Below are 17,251 nucleotides of genomic sequence, written 5' to 3' on the forward strand. Positions count from 1 at the left end.
AATCCAGAGGCATCGATTTCTTAACAGTACAGAAAACCAAAAAGACAAAAGGCCTCTAGTTTGGGAACTCCTGGTTTGAGAAGTCCTCGACGGTGGTCTGCATGACACAGTACCCGCTTCGTGCCCTTACTGAGGCAAAGGCTGTCACTGTCTAAGTACTGAGCTCATATCCCCTAACCCAGGGGATCTCAGGGTGTGGTCCTGGTACCCAAGGCATCAGCAACACCAGGAAACTTATGCAGATCCTCAGGCCTAATGAAGTAGAAATGCAGGGGCCCTCTTGGGATTTCCCAAGTTAGAGCACCTTCATCCCGCCCTGTCCAGGCTGGGGGCCAGTTCATTAATCAGGTAGTTGTGCTGAACACATGGATTGTCTGGGGTTCATCAGCTGTCTTCCTGTGAGTGTACTCCTGACACAAAGGAATTCAGATGAGGATGTTCATTGGTGGCATTGTTTACATGGAGGAAAAAGCAAAACCAATCCAACTATTCTCTAGGGAAAGATGAAAAGCAAATTTCTGTTTTCTTCTCTCATGGGAAATCCTTCAGCACCATCAAAGAACACACTAAACCTATATTTATCAACGTAGAGTCATGTCAAAACACTTCATGGGGGGAAAAATCAAACTACAAAAGGTGTTGGCTGCCACTCATGTATCATTTTACTGTACACAATTAAGTTTGTAATATGGTCTCTATATTGTCAGATGATGGGAAATGGAAGGAAAGCTTCCTTTGTCTAAGGGGAAGGAGGGAAAGAGGAGGGAGGAGCTTACCTGTGTCTCATTTCTTATCTGTATTAACATCTATTCTTAGTATCTATCCTATTATCTTTCTTCTTTAAAGTTTGGATTGTTTTGTTATTTAAAAGCACAAAGAAGTCACATAACTTCAGACACTGGTCAGGGTTATGGAGGCAGGAAAGCACAGAATGAAGGGGTGGTGGGAGCAGGGTCCAGGAGGAAAGCTAATTTGTAAATGGCAGCAGGGACATTGAGCCCTGAATGAGAAAGGCGCATGAAGGGAAGACCCACACCTGGAGATGATCTTCCACCTTTGGGTTATGAAAAAAGAAAAATATAATTTAGTTTTAAAAGGCACATCTCATGTTTTAAAGCCTTTTAATCAGATGATATTATCTGCATTATCTCAAATTTTTTAAGTAAAAATTTAACCAGCAGTCACTTAACTGTTTCTATAATTTCAGGATTTTTTTTTTAATATTCTTACATATTTTGGATGCTTTGATGCAAAGCTTGTACTTTGTTGTTTCTTTTTAGAACAGGTTATAGTCCAATTAAGGAACCCAGGAACGGACCCAATTTTTATTCACAAGTCAGTTAAGGGGAAGTTATTTTGACTGTTTCAAAATATAAATCAATTGAGATACTTACCTCACACTATACCAAACTAAATCCCAACTGAATATGAGAGAAGAAAGGAAAAAACAAACACAGATATTTGTTTAATCTTTGTTGAAGGGAGGATTGTGGAATTTATAAAACAGATGGAGTAAATCACAAACAAAATCTTTTAATAAACGTGACTACCAAAGTCTTTGGCATGCTAAAAAGTAGAATTTGAAAGCAACTAATAGAAATATTTAGATTTTGATAAAAGGCTAATGAATGTCTCTGGTTCACAAAAATATGCTTATGGATTAAAAAAAGGCAGATACCAAAATCAAGTGTGGATAAAAGTGGACAAAAATATGAACAGGAGAAAAATGTGAAGTATTGGTCATGTTAATGACCAAACCACTAAAGATAACTTAAAATATTCTGCCTTCTTTTACCTTAAAATCAACCCAGGTTCCCACTGTTAACGCGAACACTTGAAGTTGGAGAGGTCTGCTAACTTTGCACGATGCTGACTGATGCCCAGTGACAGGGGCGGAAGTTTCAATGTTCACTTTGTCTTTTTCTAATCTTCCAGATTTTTCCCAGGTTTTACTAGTTTTGCTTCAGCCCAAATTTAAAGAATTTATCAAAAGGAAATTGTCCAGATTTCAAAAACTACACAAAGGCAGGTCTTGTCTTCCAAAACTGCCTACCTGTGTCTATGCAGGTGTTTTGCTTCTTTTTCCTCCTTTCTTTAATAAGCATAGTGGGTACTAATGAATGGAAGAAAAAATACACAGTGATGTTCATCACAACATTTTAAAAATAGAAAGCAATATAGAAATGATAAAGTATAGTGCAACTGCTCAATACAGAAATGATAAAATAGTGTTGTGTATTACAGTAAGACAGCATTTTAGAGACATTTTAAATTACATTTATAAAATGCATTTCTTAGTATTAAACCCGTTTATGCCATAATGGAATATGAAAAAAATGAAGGCTCAAAATTGCATATTAAATATAATTGCAATTTTATTTTGTAAAAAAAAAAAAACCAAACATAGAAACTTAACTGAACCAAAAAAAAAAAAAAACTAGCAACAATGGTTATCTTTTATGGAGCACTACATTTGATTGCTTTCTTTTATTCTCCATAATGAGAATTCTCTACTGTGAAAATGTGCAATTTTAAAAACTTAGTTTTGCAACATCTGTCTATACATGTTTGTGTATCTCGTGTGTCTGTGTTTGCATACCTGTGTGTGTGAGTCTGTGTTTGTGTGTGTGTGGTCTGTGCATCTGCCTGTATGGAGTCCGTCTGTCCATGCCGACACCTTCCGCCCTGTGCGCAGGTCTTTCGGAGTGCTGCTCTGGGAAATCTTCTCACTTGGATACATGCCATACCCGAGCAAGAGCAACCAGGAGGTCTTGGAGTTCGTCACCAGCGGAGGCCGCATGGACCCACCCAAGAACTGCCCCGGGCCTGTGTACGAGTCTTTCAGCGTTTGCGCCAGTTACTGCACACCGTCTTCCTTGCCAGGACATCACTGCAGCCACATATGCTTTCTCACTTGAAGATGTAGAGACAAGTGGCCGGCCTCACTCACTGAGCCTCCAGACAGGAATGTGTCTTTGATGTCAATGACACGGGGTAGTGTCCAGCCTCGCCAGAGTAGCAGTGTCATGCCAAAAGTGGTATCTGCTGTTTGGCTGGAGGCTGCGAACTCACCAGGCAGCAACTTCGAGAGCCCGAGAATTTTTGTCCCAGGCTCCCCCTCCGTATGCCGTATGTCTTGAGTCTCCTTTAAATGCGGCCATTCCCTGACTTTTCTGCAATGCTCTCTGGCATCCCTCACCTCCTTCCCACAAGGAAGGCAGATGGGAAATATAATTAGAATATTCTGCCTCGAAGGTGACTTTTCATTCAGAATAGAGTAAGAGGAGCCTTATTTAATGTAAACACCTGGCGGCCAGGGTGCATGAGCTTCGCCATCTTTCCACCTGGGACGATCCCTTGGCCCATCAGCAGAGGGCAGCACAGGCCAACCACATGGGACCTGAGGCGTTGCCACCCTGGAAGATAGTGTTGCCCCCGTCTCATTTGGAAAAACTCGGGAAATTGTATTTTTCATTCTGCATCTCCTGATTTTAATGACTGTGCTTATTCTTTCAGCTACCGGATAATGACCCAGTGCTGGCAACATCAGCCTGAAGACAGACCCAACTTTGCCATCATTTTGGAGAGGATTGAATACTGCACACAGGTAAAAATGTTTGTGTTCCTTGACCAGAATTTATATAGAAAAGTCTTTAAAATGGAAAATACCAATATATGAAATGAAAGTTAAACCAACCAGAACATAAAAGATATGCTCATGAATATAAAAGCTAATTATCTGTAAAGTTGTATCTGACTTTGGACATTTTGTAAGTAAACACTAGTAACTGCCACTCTCTTCACCAGCACATGACACAGTGCCAAACACTCGATAATGCGAGGGAATCAATTCAATTCTCAAGTGTTAACTAAATCCCTACCGAATACCTAGTGTTTTATTACACAAAATTGGAACTTTAGAAAAATATGGAAAATGCCTTCTCTCATAGTTTGTAGCCTGGCCAGAGAAATCAAACAGTAAATAATGTGAAGTGATTAACAGTATGTAACTGTTAAATTATCTGTCCGAGGACGTAGGTTAGAAGGAATAAGGGAAGGAAAAAGTCAAAGAATTCAGGAGAAATGTTAACATCATCAATAGCTTTGGTATAGCCGCTGTATATCATTCTCTTCTCGTAGAGATACGTCTCTAAAATATCCCCATTTTCCAGATGAGGAGTTGAGGCTTGGAGCTTCACCCAAATCAGTTTCCCAATGGCCCCACTGGTCCGAGAAAGGCCCCTTCCCCACTTCCTTCAGCCATGTCTCTAGATTTGCCTTCTTGTCCCCCATTTTCAGCAGATGACTAAGCCTCCCACTTCCTGGGGAGTGGATGAGTGAGATTCCTCCGTTTGCTTCCAACTGCATCTGTGCCCATGCGCACCCCCATCCCCACTTCCAGGCCAAGCCCCTAGTCACCAGCTGCTGCCCCGCAGGACTTTGGTTCCGTCTGTTATCTCCTCTCCACTGTTTCTGCATCCATCGTGTCAGGATGTCTTAATTCTAGAGAACATTTTTAAAAGTCAGACAATAACCCACCAGCTCTCTAAATTCCCTTGTCTTAGTTGTGGCAACAGATAGACTTATGCATCTTGAAAGAACAGTTCCCGTTCCATCCGCCCAGGTCATTCTGGCCCAGAAGCAGGTGAAGTGGCATTTATCTTGGATGGACTTCAAGTGTTGGAATTCTTCTAGAGAACTCGGTGTTCAGTGTCAACTAAGTTACTATGTGGTGGTCTGAATGAAATGCACCCACCTAAAGTGTATAGACTTTAAAATAATCTTCTCCAAATATATATCCCCCTTAAAGGCAGGTAGTTCTATGCAAGCATATTTTAAATGATTGGCCATAGAAATTTATAGTAAACAGGGAAGGAGCTGAATAAAACAGAGAGACTAAGAAGGCAGCCATAGGTTGCCATATAGCATTTTTTCTGTTAAATTCAACATAAATGGTTTTCCTTATTTGCATTAAATATTATGAATTACTTCTCCCCAAATTTAAGTTTTTGTCCACAAAGTTTCTTCAAACATCTGGCAACTGCTTCTACCATTCTGTACTATAAACTATTGCTGTAAGAAGTTAACCTAGGGGCCCTCCCTGGTGGTACAGCAGGTTAAAGCACAGCACTAAGAAGCTAAAGCCACTTCCGCATGAGTTCCATTCCCGCCCCAGAGGTGACCCACATGGCACACGGCAGACCTCTCCTGACCAGCCCGCTGCTTCCTTCAGCAGTGTACTTCATCAGTCTGCCTGTTCTGCTCCCCACTCTGTCTCTGGTGAATCCTCTCAGCACCTGCACCTCTGCTCTGCACCCCAGTTCTGTATGCATAAATAAATAATTTTTTTAATAAAAAATAAGTTAACCTAGCTCAAAGATGGATTATGAAGGGTTTTTTCATAGCACATCAGTATTTTCTGGGTTTCACAAAAAGTCTCATCATATCCAGGGTGCCTAAAAGAATACCACATTGTGCTATCTGCAGGCCTAATGGTACAACGCTGTAACCCAGAAAAAATATTATGAAGTATAACCACCTGAATGTGATTTTAAATATGGAAGGAAGCTAGGGAAGAAAAATAAACCTAGCAAGTGAGGCCGTGTGCCCTCTCCTCTCCTCCTTTCCCTCCCAGTGCTCCCTTTATACATCCACACTCCAAATTAAGCGACTTTATATTTGCAAATACTAGGAATCTTCCAGAATAATTTTTAAACATACTTACGATGTTTAAAAATCCATTATTTCTAAGATTTGCCCAAAGGTTGTCCCTCCAAAGTCTCTCCTGCCCCAGACACTTGGGTGTTTCCCAGGACCCTGTACACACCTCTATGACAACCCTGTACACCTCCATGGACAGTGCTTATCCTCTAAGTAGTCCAAGGATAAGTGTGGTTTCCGGTTCATTTATTTTCCAGTGCCTATAAATTAATGCCTTCCTGGTAGACACTGGTTTCCTCATTTGTAAAATAAGTCCAGAGCGGATCATCACGAAGAAATCTTCCAGAGCCAACACGTTTGGTCTGTGCTTCAAAGTTTTAATCAGATCATTTCTCCCACCTGTAGGATCCGGACGTGATCAACACAGCTTTGCCCATAGAGTACGGCCCGCTCGTGGAAGAGGAAGAGAAGGTGCCCATGAGGCCCAAAGATCCCGAGGGGGTCCCTCCTCTCCTTGTCTCTCCTCCGCAGGCCAAGCGGGAGGAAGGGCACGCACCTGCTGCCCTGGCCCCTGTGCCCGCCTCTTCCTCTGGCAAAGCCGTGAAGAAACCATCGGCGGGGGAGGTGTCGGCCCGCATCACCCCGGTGCCGGCCATGGAAGGCGGGCACGTGAATATGGCTTTCTCTCAGTCCAACCCCCCATCAGAGTTGCACAAAGTCCAGGGATCCAGAAACAAACCCACCAGCCTATGGAACCCCACGTATGGCTCCTGGTTTACGGAGAAGCCCGTCAAAAAGAACAATCCTCCCGAGAAGAAGGAGCCACATGAGAAGGGAAACCCGGGGCGTGAGGGGAGCTGTACTGTTCCACCCAGCGTTGCCAGCGGCAGACTTCCGGGTGCCTCCCTGCTCCTAGAGCCGTCCTCGTTGACGGCCAACATGAAGGAAGTGCCTCTCTTCCGGCTGCGTCACTTCCCGTGCGGCAACGTCAACTATGGCTACCAGCAACAGGGCCTGCCTCTGGAGGCTGCTGCCCCTCCTGGGACTAGTCATTATGAGGACGCGGCTCTGAAGAACCAGCCCGGGCCCTGAGCCCGTCGGCAGGCTTTTCTCTTCCTTGGGAGCCCAGAGCCCACCGAGGAGCGACAGGTAACAGCTCCTCAACAAACCAGAGACCAGATGTCACTTTTCATTTTGTGCCAACTTGTTTTGAAGTGCCACATCAAAAAGCTGACTTTTCGAAATGCTTTAGAAAGGTTTTGAGCATGGGTTCATCTGTTCTTACGATAGAAGAAAGTATCACGCGGACGCCCGATAAATACCAGGCCCAGAGTCGGTGGCTTAGGCTTTTGTGCATGGTTGATGTACACTTCCTCATGCTTCTTCACGTTGTGCGTGCTCGGCCTCACTGCAGTCAGAACTAGCTGCTTATGTGTTTCATAGTTGGAGCCCTAGACGTCCCCTTACCCTTTGACGTGGCCCTGGATCACTTGAGGGAAGAGGGACTTGACTTAACAGAGTAATTTGTAATGAGTCACCATGAGGCAAGACTGTGTTTACTTGGGACAGAAACAGCATAAACAACTAACTGAAATGTCACATTGGATGACGTTGAGACACTTTCCATTGCGCTGATTCATCAGTGATTATAAAAATGTGACTAGTTATGGTAGTGTAGAGAAAATGTGTATATACTCATCCAAATGAGATGCAGATATTCAGAGTGCTTTCAGTAGGATAAAACACCACAAACAGATGCAGAGATTCAAACATCCTGTTGATATACCTCATGCCTTAAAGAAAATCCACCCACTAAAAGAAGTGAACAGGAGTGGGTTTCCTTCTGGGTTGAAAACTCAAGATTTAAATTATTACTTAAACAACTTTCCACTAATTAAAATAAGCTCAGATCATTGAAAAACTGAAATTTTAAGCAGCAGTGATACATCTGAAGCATAGAAACATATCCATTCCTGGGCATAAGTGTTAATCCATCTTAGACCAAAACCTTCTAATTATTTTGATCAAGAAAACCACCAAATGTCAGTTTTGTGGTGATCAGGTCCTCCAGTGGTCCTAGGAGGCAATGCCAATTCCAGTGTCCATCTGCATTTCTCTCCTTAAGCCATGTGAGCCTGACACATACTTGTATAACTGTCAAATGTGGATTAACATGAATTTGTCCTTGAGTGACCGTGAGTAAAGGATTCAAAAACACTTGTCATGCTGAGGGTGACATGTGTTATGGTGGGGAAGGGAAGTCTCTGAACTGGGTTTTCACAGATAAAACTTAGTTCCTTGAAAACAAATTGTTGAAATTTAGGCACGTATTATGCAATGATGCTTTATCAGTGTTTTCATTTCATTCTTCCCGCTTCTCCAGCTTTGTTCCTGGTGCCAGTTGTGCCAAAGCATTGCCTTGGGAGGAAAGCACTTTTTAGTACTTACTAGGCTCTAAGCATTCCCAAGCAAAGGGACACACACACATACACACACAAACTCTCCCCTTACCTTCTCAGTTTTACCTACCACAAGAGTTTGTCCTATGGCAGAGGCCTTGCCTCAGCTTGCCCCAATTGGCAGTTTGCACATCTGTTGATGCACTAATACACTCCAGACACCACTTTTCCGTATCTTAACTGCCAAAAATACTTTCATCACTCACACATGAAGATGAAATAGCAATGAACTCACCTCTAAGCCACTGTACCCATAAAGTTTTGGTGCATGCCAGACCCAAAAGCAAATAGCCTGATCACATAAACATTAATTCCCATCCACCTGAAAGGGCCCGAAAACCACCCTCTGAAAAACACTCTGCTAAAGGTTGAGGAGGAGCTGTCAGCAACTAAGGATAATTTCATTTTATATTTGTAACACTAGTACCCAGTTTGACAGGGAGCATGCTACATGGCTAGATAGCCAAGTCTTTATTATTAATGCGGAAAACTCTTATTGCTTTCTCAGCTTAGAAACTACAAACTCATTACATTTTCAGGTGGTGCCTTACTGAGATTGATTTGTTGATTCTCTCCAAGCGTCTTTATTGGTATCCATTTCCGTGTAAATGATAGTCAAGTCTTAAAAGCCTGTATATATGGATAAGTAAATAAACAACTCCATCCTGAGATATGATGACCTCAAGATGTTTCGTTTAACTCCCTGGAAGCCCGCGATATTGATCTGGACTATGTCCACTCAATACTGCTCCAGCTACGGGACTATAGCAATTCACCCAGAAGCCATGGATTCTAGTTTTAGCTATGATAGGAAGTTCTACCGAGTATATGAACAAGCACAATTAATCTTTGCTGAAGCTATGTAGTGAACCCTTAAGCTGGTATGATTATTTATATTCCATGTCTGTAAAGAAAGTTCACAGCCATTCCACTGGGACCCTGGCAGTTTGTGAGGAATCGCCGATTGATAGGCAGCACCTTAAATTTACAGCAAACTGAAATAGTAGAAGTAAACTCAAAAATAATATGATGTGCTGAGTAGTGTCAAGTTAGGGCCTCTCCCCTGGGTAGGGGCTTTTATTGGGTTATGTGACCTATCATAAGGTTTCTACATACAAAGTGAGGACAACAACATTCTTCTCTTAATGCCCTGCAATTATAAATTGTGTGGAATCACAATTAGACCTCTCATTTAGACTCTCTTAGACCTCTTAAATTCACAAGTGATTTGGGGTTGGGTGTGGGGAGGATTTTAAAAGTTGGAGTTTGTCTACACCTGCCTGGCCTGGTGGCTATCCCCTCTGTGCTGTTTGACTTCATGTGGCCCATGTCAGGGCCTGCCAGCCCAAGTCCTTTTCAGATCAAAAGAAGAATGTAGAGATTCTACTATACTGAGAACTAAGTGCTAAAGATAAGCATTACAAAAAGGAAGAAGATAATCAGTTTTTGATGTTGGACATGTCCATGCCTTATTGGGTAAATGCTGTTATTATAAAATATGCAATGTCAGTCCATAAAATATGAGATTTACATCCATATTTACAGGGCACATCTCTAAGAAAAGTCCAAGTTATCGAGCTATTTCTTCAGTAGTAGCAAAATTAAAATTACTCACGTAAGCTTTGCATATCTAAAACATGAAATCAGATCACTCTAAATAACAGACTTCTCAAGATTCACAAAATTCTATAAAACAATTTATTGTCAATCTATCTCTAGCTAGTGACTTTCTAAGAGTCTCCCTAAAGAATATTCAGTTTGACTTTGCTAATTTCACCACTGGAGATGGTTCTCTGTGTTGGGTGTGTGAACATATAAAACAAGAACTGGCATTCCCATAATCCTTCACATAATGGCTAAAATAAAAACTAATCACTCAGAACAAATTGTGAGACTTCTGTTAAGATTCTATTTTTATTTGGTATCCTGAGTAGGTGCATTTAATTTTTAATACACTCAAGTACAAAGCTATTTTTAGCTCTGCTTTACAAGCATTTAACATTTGAAAAGCTCACTATAAGAACAGACTACTACATAATTAGTGTTTGTGTTGGGAGGTGGGGATAAGTACATGAACTTTCATAACCACTGAATTAAAGGAATGACCTTTCTCTCCTCCGTACTGGTAAAGGTAAAAGACGTAAGGATGTCACTCAAGTTAATCCTGAAAAAACTACAAGAGCCAAATTCTGTTTGCAGTGCCATCTCAGTCCATTTCTTAGGTCCCTCTGCTCATCTTGCTAACTCCCCACTCCATCAACCTTACTAAGATGTACTGCCTCCTTGAAATCAATGACTCACCATTATTTATCCCACCATGCTGAACACTGATTGGTAGGCGAGTTTCAGCTGTTACTTGTTGAAAGGCTATATGTTAAATGAATACTCACTAAGCCTTAGCAGCTGGTATTGTGATACTCCCTAGAATGTTTACATTTTAGGAGAGGTTATTTGCCACTAGAGGTGATTAGCAGAGTGACAAGACTTTCAATGATTCCATGCTGGGTGGTCTAGATCTCATCAGTCACTTAAGAAACAAGTAGACTTGGTTGTAGTTAAGAAACCTAGTAATAGATTGCAGTTATCTGCCCATGTGACTTAAATCCCACTTTCTCATTTTAAATCATGAGCAGTTTGGTCTCAAAGCTCCCTTCCAACTCCAAAGTCTGACTACACAGAATTCACCTGTGTATAGGGAAAACTCAAACACCTGGCCCACATTCAGCAGGGTGGGGTGTGCGCATGCGCAAGTGTTTCTTTCTTCAACTTGGACTCCAAATAATTTAAAGACAAAACCAATCAATTCATTGCCACGATTCCAGTAAGTCTGTTAAGGGGAAGGATGTCCTAAAGGAACTCTGCAGAGTCTTGAGAACTCCACCCCCTACTCCAGTGATTGGAAACTACAACTCCCAGCAGTACCAGGGAGAGAACTTCTAGGACCCAAGGGCGGAGCTAAGCAGGCATTCTGGGACATTGGGAGATAAATAGGGCACCACTGCATCCCTTACTTTCTCACTCAGGAAGCAGCTCTCCGGAAGGTGTTACTCGGGCTTTCAGTTAGTTTGTTACCAGAGCTCCAAGTCAGCCCAGCCGGTAAGATACTCCAGTTGTTGTTTCCTTTTCTTTTCCCCTTTTGTAAATAAACCCATTTTGACCCTTTTGTGTGTGCCTGCAGTACAACTGAATTTTAGGCGCATGGGTGAGGCCCCACCAACAGGCGGCCCAGTTCACAATGGGTGCCCTGTAACAAATCCAATTATGTTTAAATCTTTATAAAGAAGTAGCACAGAAGGAAGTTTGGTATCAGTTCTCCATTCTTTTCATCCAAAGCTAGTTATCAAGTCATAAAGTCATTAATGCAGCAAAACTGATATTAAGCAGAGATGGTTTCCTAAAAGAAGTGAAGCTGACAGGATTGAGATTATGTCTACTTAATAACCTTCACCTTCAACATCTAACAACTTTTATACCATTTGCTACAATTGTAGTCTTACTGGCAAAGCAGAATTATAAAAGCTATGTTTTGAAGGTTGTCTTTTACCACATCTACAACTTGATGGAGTAGATCTCCACTGATGGAGATCTACACTTCCTGTTAATTGTAGATCTGTTCAAAAAGGGGTCAGTGAGTTCACGGAGAGGTCAAACCTAATTACTTGGGGTCACAAAGAGATCAGTGAGATCACAGAGGTCAGTTGGTTCAATGTAGAACCAAGTGACTTCAAAGCTGGATTTTCCTAGTACATGGGGTCATGAAGAGGTCAGTGAGGTCACAAAGAGGTCAAACTTAATTACTTGGGGTCATGTAGAGGTCAGTGAGTTCATGAAGAGATCATCCCCAATTACTTGGTACCTTTGCCTTTAAGGACAAGGCTGTAAGCAGAAAAACTTTCATTTCTACCAAATGTAATGAAAATAAACATTATTATCAGTAATACATGCCCATCTATTATAATTCCTCCACATAGACTTCTTTCCTTCTGTAAAATGGAGCACTAGCAAAAGTTTTGGTAGGGAAAAAATGCCTACACAAAGGTATCATACTCAGCTTGTGATAAAACATCAAGGTGTCCCACTTGTTCAGCCTACATCAAGCTTCATTAGCTGGGGTGACATTGTTTGTAAATAAGGGCCTATGTACCAAGGATATTATTAAGCAATTACTAAAAATATATGTGATAATGTGAGTTTTGTATTAACTTCTGTATTTGTATTATAATTAAGTGTAGTGAAGCAAAGGGCATGAAGAAAAATAAAAAATAAATTCCTACTGGCTTGCAGTGTCTCTGAGTGAATCATGTAGGTAACAAATGTCCAATGAGTGGTTAAAATCACTACTAAAAATCAGATGTTTATATTTCTTTTTTGTGTTTGTGTTGTTTTTTCTTTACATATATATATATATATATATAATACCTGTTTCTTAACAGGTCAGGTCTCCAGCAACTTGGTCAACATGACTTGAAATATCACCTAAAGAGGTAGGTGCAAAACACTGAACAAAAAGTGCTTGGTTCTAACGATCATATTGTACACACCTGAGCAAGATCTAGTTCAGATCATGCACACCCGAGTAAAATCTACTTCATGCTGAGTATTAGGTCACGCATAATTAAACTGTGTTCTCTAAAGTAGCAACTCATCAAAATAGAAATCCATGGCCGGCCAGGGAAAATATGCAGTTGCCTTATGTAACCCTGTTGTGTGTTTTCTTTCCCCATCCTTTTCGTACCCCTGACACATGATATCTTTCTCTCTCCCACGTCTCTGTTTTGGAACAGAATCCAAATCTTTCTTGTTCTCTTTCCAACCTTAACTACCGAAACGTACCTGTTCTGTGGCCGAGTTTCCAAAGCTAGCTAGATAATATTTCTGTATTTAACAATTGATGGCTTTACTGCCTCTGTTCATTCAGCAAATGTTTACTGAGCATCTTGAGGTGCCAAGTATTATTCCAGATGTTGGGATAAGACAATAGGCCAAGTTATCAAAAATCTATCCCTCAATCTAGTGAGGGAAAAGACAGAATTAGCACCACCAAAGTACATGCTAGGGAGAAAAATAACAGAGTAGGGATGAGTCCTGAGAGGAGGCCACAGGATACTCAGAGCAAAGATTACAATGTCTCAGGTTAGATTCAGCAAAAATCTGGATCTCCACACTTATAATATTCCCCTAAATCACTCAAAGACAAACCAAAGCTTTTTGTAGAATATAGATACTCATATTTTTAAACCTAAAATCAAAGTGTTCTAGAACCTACCCTAACTAAAGAAATGAAGTCCCTGCTGTATAAAAAAAGTTAAGCAATTTTAAAAAACTGTAGGAAGACGTCTTTCCTCAAAGAGCTCTGTCCATCAAGACAAAATAGGAGCGTGGCTGAAAACATGAATTTACTTGTTGAGTGGAAAGCATGATACTCTAAGACACTACCGGAACAGGACAAATGCAAGTCATCACTAGAAAAAACAAAAGAAGTACAAAGCACATGTGCTCGGATATGCTGAGAATCTGGGGTGGCAGAGAGGACGAATGGCCAGATACCACTGCAAATCCAAACCAGCTTTCTGCTTTATTAATGCTCAAGGGGTGAATGAATGTGAATGACACTTAAACAAAGGACCAATGAAAACACCCACTGTGTATGTGTATGTAAACATTACACATTTAGGATTTAACACTCCTAATGCAATGTGAGAAGCTTTGACTCTTTGATCTCAAAAGTCAGCACTGGCATTACTGTTTTATATTTTACAGAAAGGCATATGGACAACCCAGTTCAAAGTAGTTGTGGATTTCATATTAAAGTATAAATAGAGTTGTTAAGAAACAAGCTGTATAATAAAATAAGTTTACTTTGGGATGGCAGTACAGTCATTTTCTTCAATCAATAAAAATATTCCTTGATAATAAAGCAACCTTATCTTGCAAATGCATTTCAGGAAAATATCTCTGGCAACATTTGATATACCCTACTTTTAAAAAAAAAAAAGGCAGCAAAGCAACAAAATTTAGATTTTAAATAGTATATTGCAAAATAGCTCAACATATTCTAAGCACAAAGTGAGCTCCATCCTGAAGGATATTTTTATAAAGCAAATTGTTCTGCTTTTTTCTGTGGTAGTTTAATTATTTACAATATATGATCAATCTTTACACTTATAGGACACAGCTTTCAATGTGTATCTACAACACAAACATTCTGCATTATTATATCACCCCATTATAAAGCTTAGTTAACGTGCTCAAAAAGGAAAATAAAATCATGATTTAGTGCTACAGCTTTATAACAGGCTGAACCCTGCAACAATTGGAGATATAAAAGCAGCAGTGAGAGCAAACATAACACCAGTTTTATGAATAATAAAACAAAAAAGTCAAGAAATCATCCACATTTAAAATGAGAAACTACATTATTCCTAGTACATCTTAATTTGCTCTCTTCTTTTAAATATAATTTCTTTAATATTTTTCATATCCCAGGAGGAAATGATGGCAAATTATCCACAAATATGAAAGTGCATCATGTTTTCAAAGTGCTTCCTGCAAGTGTGTATGTTACAGATAAGTACAACAAGGGAACTAAATAAGTATGTGCATAGAATTCTAGTCAAACACATACACCTAATGGTTTTTGAAGTTCCTCCAAATGAAGCAGCCACCAGCACAGAAGAAGAATCTGGGATTAGGCATTCTGTACAGAGGCAACAACATAAGCCACAGGTCTGGTGTCCCACTTTCTATTCTTAGCTCTGTTAACGGACTAATTAGTCACTGAGCTAGGAAGAGGCTTTAGGCTCTAGTTTCTGCATGTGGCATGGGCCAGAGGCTGGGCCAGAGGCATCTCTTGCCTCCTTCAACGCCAAAGTTCTAATAGCTTTAAATGAGATCGTCCTTAAAGGACAAACACTTTTCTGAAAAATACATAAAATACACCAGTCATCTAGCTACTTTTAGTCTTTTTTGTACTTACTCAATCTCTATTATACTTGCAGAAAGAAAGAAAACTCCAAAAATACTTGGCTGTAAAAGGCCATGACCCAAAGCTAATGGAAGCCTCCACACTAGCACATGTGAAATCCAGGGATGCTGGCAAGAATGAAATCAAGCCAGCGGCATCCGTGCATCAAACGAATGGCACATATTTTTTTTCTAAGAATTTTCTTGGGTCTAAAGCTTTACAAGCTTGTACGAATGCTTATTTTGACGTTGTTTGAAGAGAACCGTGATTCCCAGCGTTCATACTTCTTGCTTTTCAAAAGTGTCTCTGAACTGTCATGACTGGTTTTAGGAAGCTGTCTACACATTCGAGAAAGTTCAGTGTGTCTAAATAGAGGAACCCGTTTGCATGGGCGCCCTCGCCTAAACATGCACAAGAGCCTTGCAATCTTCCAGATCGTTAGCTCAGCCGCTCTCGTCCACGAGCTTGGACCCGTTAATGCCCCGGTAGGTGACCCGGCTGGGCCGGACGAGCACGCCGTGGCGGGGCTTGCAGGTGAAGTAGCGCTTGTCGCCCACCGCCCCGTCGTTCTTCCCCTTGGCACTGCGAAGCTCGAGTCCAAGCCAGATCCCTGAGGCAAAGTCGGTGGGGCCCACGTACCTAACGGTCCCCATCTCATTGGAGCTGGTGAGGAGGACCTGGGAGCCCTCGTGCAGCTTGACGCCCCCTTCGGCGCCCGCCGCGGGGCTGCCGCTCCAGCTGCGGCGCAGCGCGGTCTTGGACCTGTGAGGAGGGAACCGGACAGTCCTCAGTGACGCCGAGCCGCCTCTCCCGCCCACCTCTCACAGGGGAGCCTCCCTGAACACCACGCGGTTTTTTGTTTTTTAATTCTGAATAGCAGTATTTGCACCCGCATTTAACAGTTTAAACATGTTTAACCTCTCTTGTGAGCACAGCCTCAGGCGCGGGACCCCTGGGCCCGGGACCCCGGGGCCGCCTTGGCCATCACCAGAAGGAGTGGACCGGGAAGCCCGCCCACCCGAGAGGCGTTACTGGGATGGCGAGGCCCTAACCCTGAGACTCCCAAAGGGCGTCCCCACAAACCACCACCAACGCCCAACACTACCTGGGGCCGTGCCCCCTCCCACGCCCCTTCTCCATCCCGGGTGTGGATACAAAGCAGAAGCAGGTACCAAAACGACACAGAGACTGACCAAGAACAGAGTCTAGGTCCTGCTTATGTTCTATTTTGTTCCACTTTCTATGATTTCTTAAACACGATCCCTCACAATATCTCATTTCCTCTAATGAGAAAAAGAGAAGTCTCTACAACCCCTTGTAAGAAAAGCAAAGCACTCTAAGTTTATGGGCAAGAAAACAGGAGGTCAGAAGCCTTTCTATGCCACGCTGGCCAAAGGTGGTAGAATTTTCGGCCACCTAAAATTTTTTAATTTTAGCTATTTAGAATATTCAGAAATATTAATAGGTGATATTTTCAGGTTAGAAAATAGAATGGAAAAAGTTATTATTTCCACGTCAAATGCATAAATACAATGATAAAGTTAAAAAATATGTACTACCTATAAGAAAAAGTATAAATCTTTACTGAGGAAAATACAAAATTAAAATGAAAGAGCTGTGTTCCTGGACAGAAACATTTATCTGTCAACTCTCACCCAAAATCACCCCAAAGGGATATTTTTTGCAACCTGACAAAATTACTCTAGATTTCACATAACTAAGAACAATGTCAGTTCCTGAGGCCTTATTGTGCCACACACTTCACCTACATTATCTCATTCAACCTCACCCAGCCCAATCATGTAGCTATTATTACCTTCTCCTAAAAATAGGAATCTGAAGCTCGGAAAAATGAAGCCATTTGCTGAAGAGCAGAGGGACGATGAAGAGGAGAGGGGACTCTGACCCCAGGCTGCTGAGCACCCAGGCCAGGCGCTCGCAACAATGAGTATTCAAGATTGAAAAAAGCTGGAAAATAATAATATCGCAAGGCTTATGTTGCCTTTATGTTCAATTATAAAGTTTCAATAATTAAAAGAATATAGTTCTGACAGAAGAATGTACCTTTAATGGACACAGGAAATTTTAGAAAAAGCATTTTGAATGTGATAATAAAGTAAAACTTCAAATCAGTGGGAAAGGGGTGATTAACATTTAATTGGGATGC

The 17,251-nt window shown here is 41.4% G+C and overlaps 2 protein-coding genes across 3 annotated transcripts in view; one reads left to right on the top strand and one right to left on the bottom strand.

Moving 5' to 3' along the window:
* The window catches only part of ALK (anaplastic lymphoma receptor tyrosine kinase), a 564,885-nt gene extending 558,083 nt beyond the window's left edge, over positions 1-6,802 (top strand). The window contains exons 27-29 of the mRNA XM_004686326.1: positions 2,696-2,830; positions 3,517-3,607; positions 6,067-6,802. Coding sequence (XP_004686383.1) covers positions 2,696-2,830; positions 3,517-3,607; positions 6,067-6,753 — 913 coding nt within the window. The 3' untranslated portion in view covers positions 6,754-6,802. The remainder of the gene's footprint in view (positions 1-2,695; positions 2,831-3,516; positions 3,608-6,066) is intronic.
* A 6,876-nt stretch (positions 6,803-13,678) lies between these two features.
* The window catches only part of CLIP4 (CAP-GLY domain containing linker protein family, member 4), a 77,142-nt gene continuing 73,569 nt past the window's right edge, over positions 13,679-17,251 (bottom strand). For both annotated transcript variants that reach the window (XM_012727555.1, XM_004686037.2), the window contains exon 16: positions 13,679-15,846. In XM_012727555.1, the coding sequence (XP_012583009.1) occupies positions 15,528-15,846 (319 nt within the window). In that variant the 3' untranslated portion in view covers positions 13,679-15,527. The remainder of the gene's footprint in view (positions 15,847-17,251) is intronic.

Source organism: Condylura cristata, unplaced genomic scaffold (assembly GCF_000260355.1).
Source record: "Condylura cristata isolate star-nosed mole 26May11 unplaced genomic scaffold, ConCri1.0 scaffold00020, whole genome shotgun sequence".
NCBI classification, from domain to species: domain Eukaryota; kingdom Metazoa; phylum Chordata; class Mammalia; order Eulipotyphla; family Talpidae; genus Condylura; species Condylura cristata.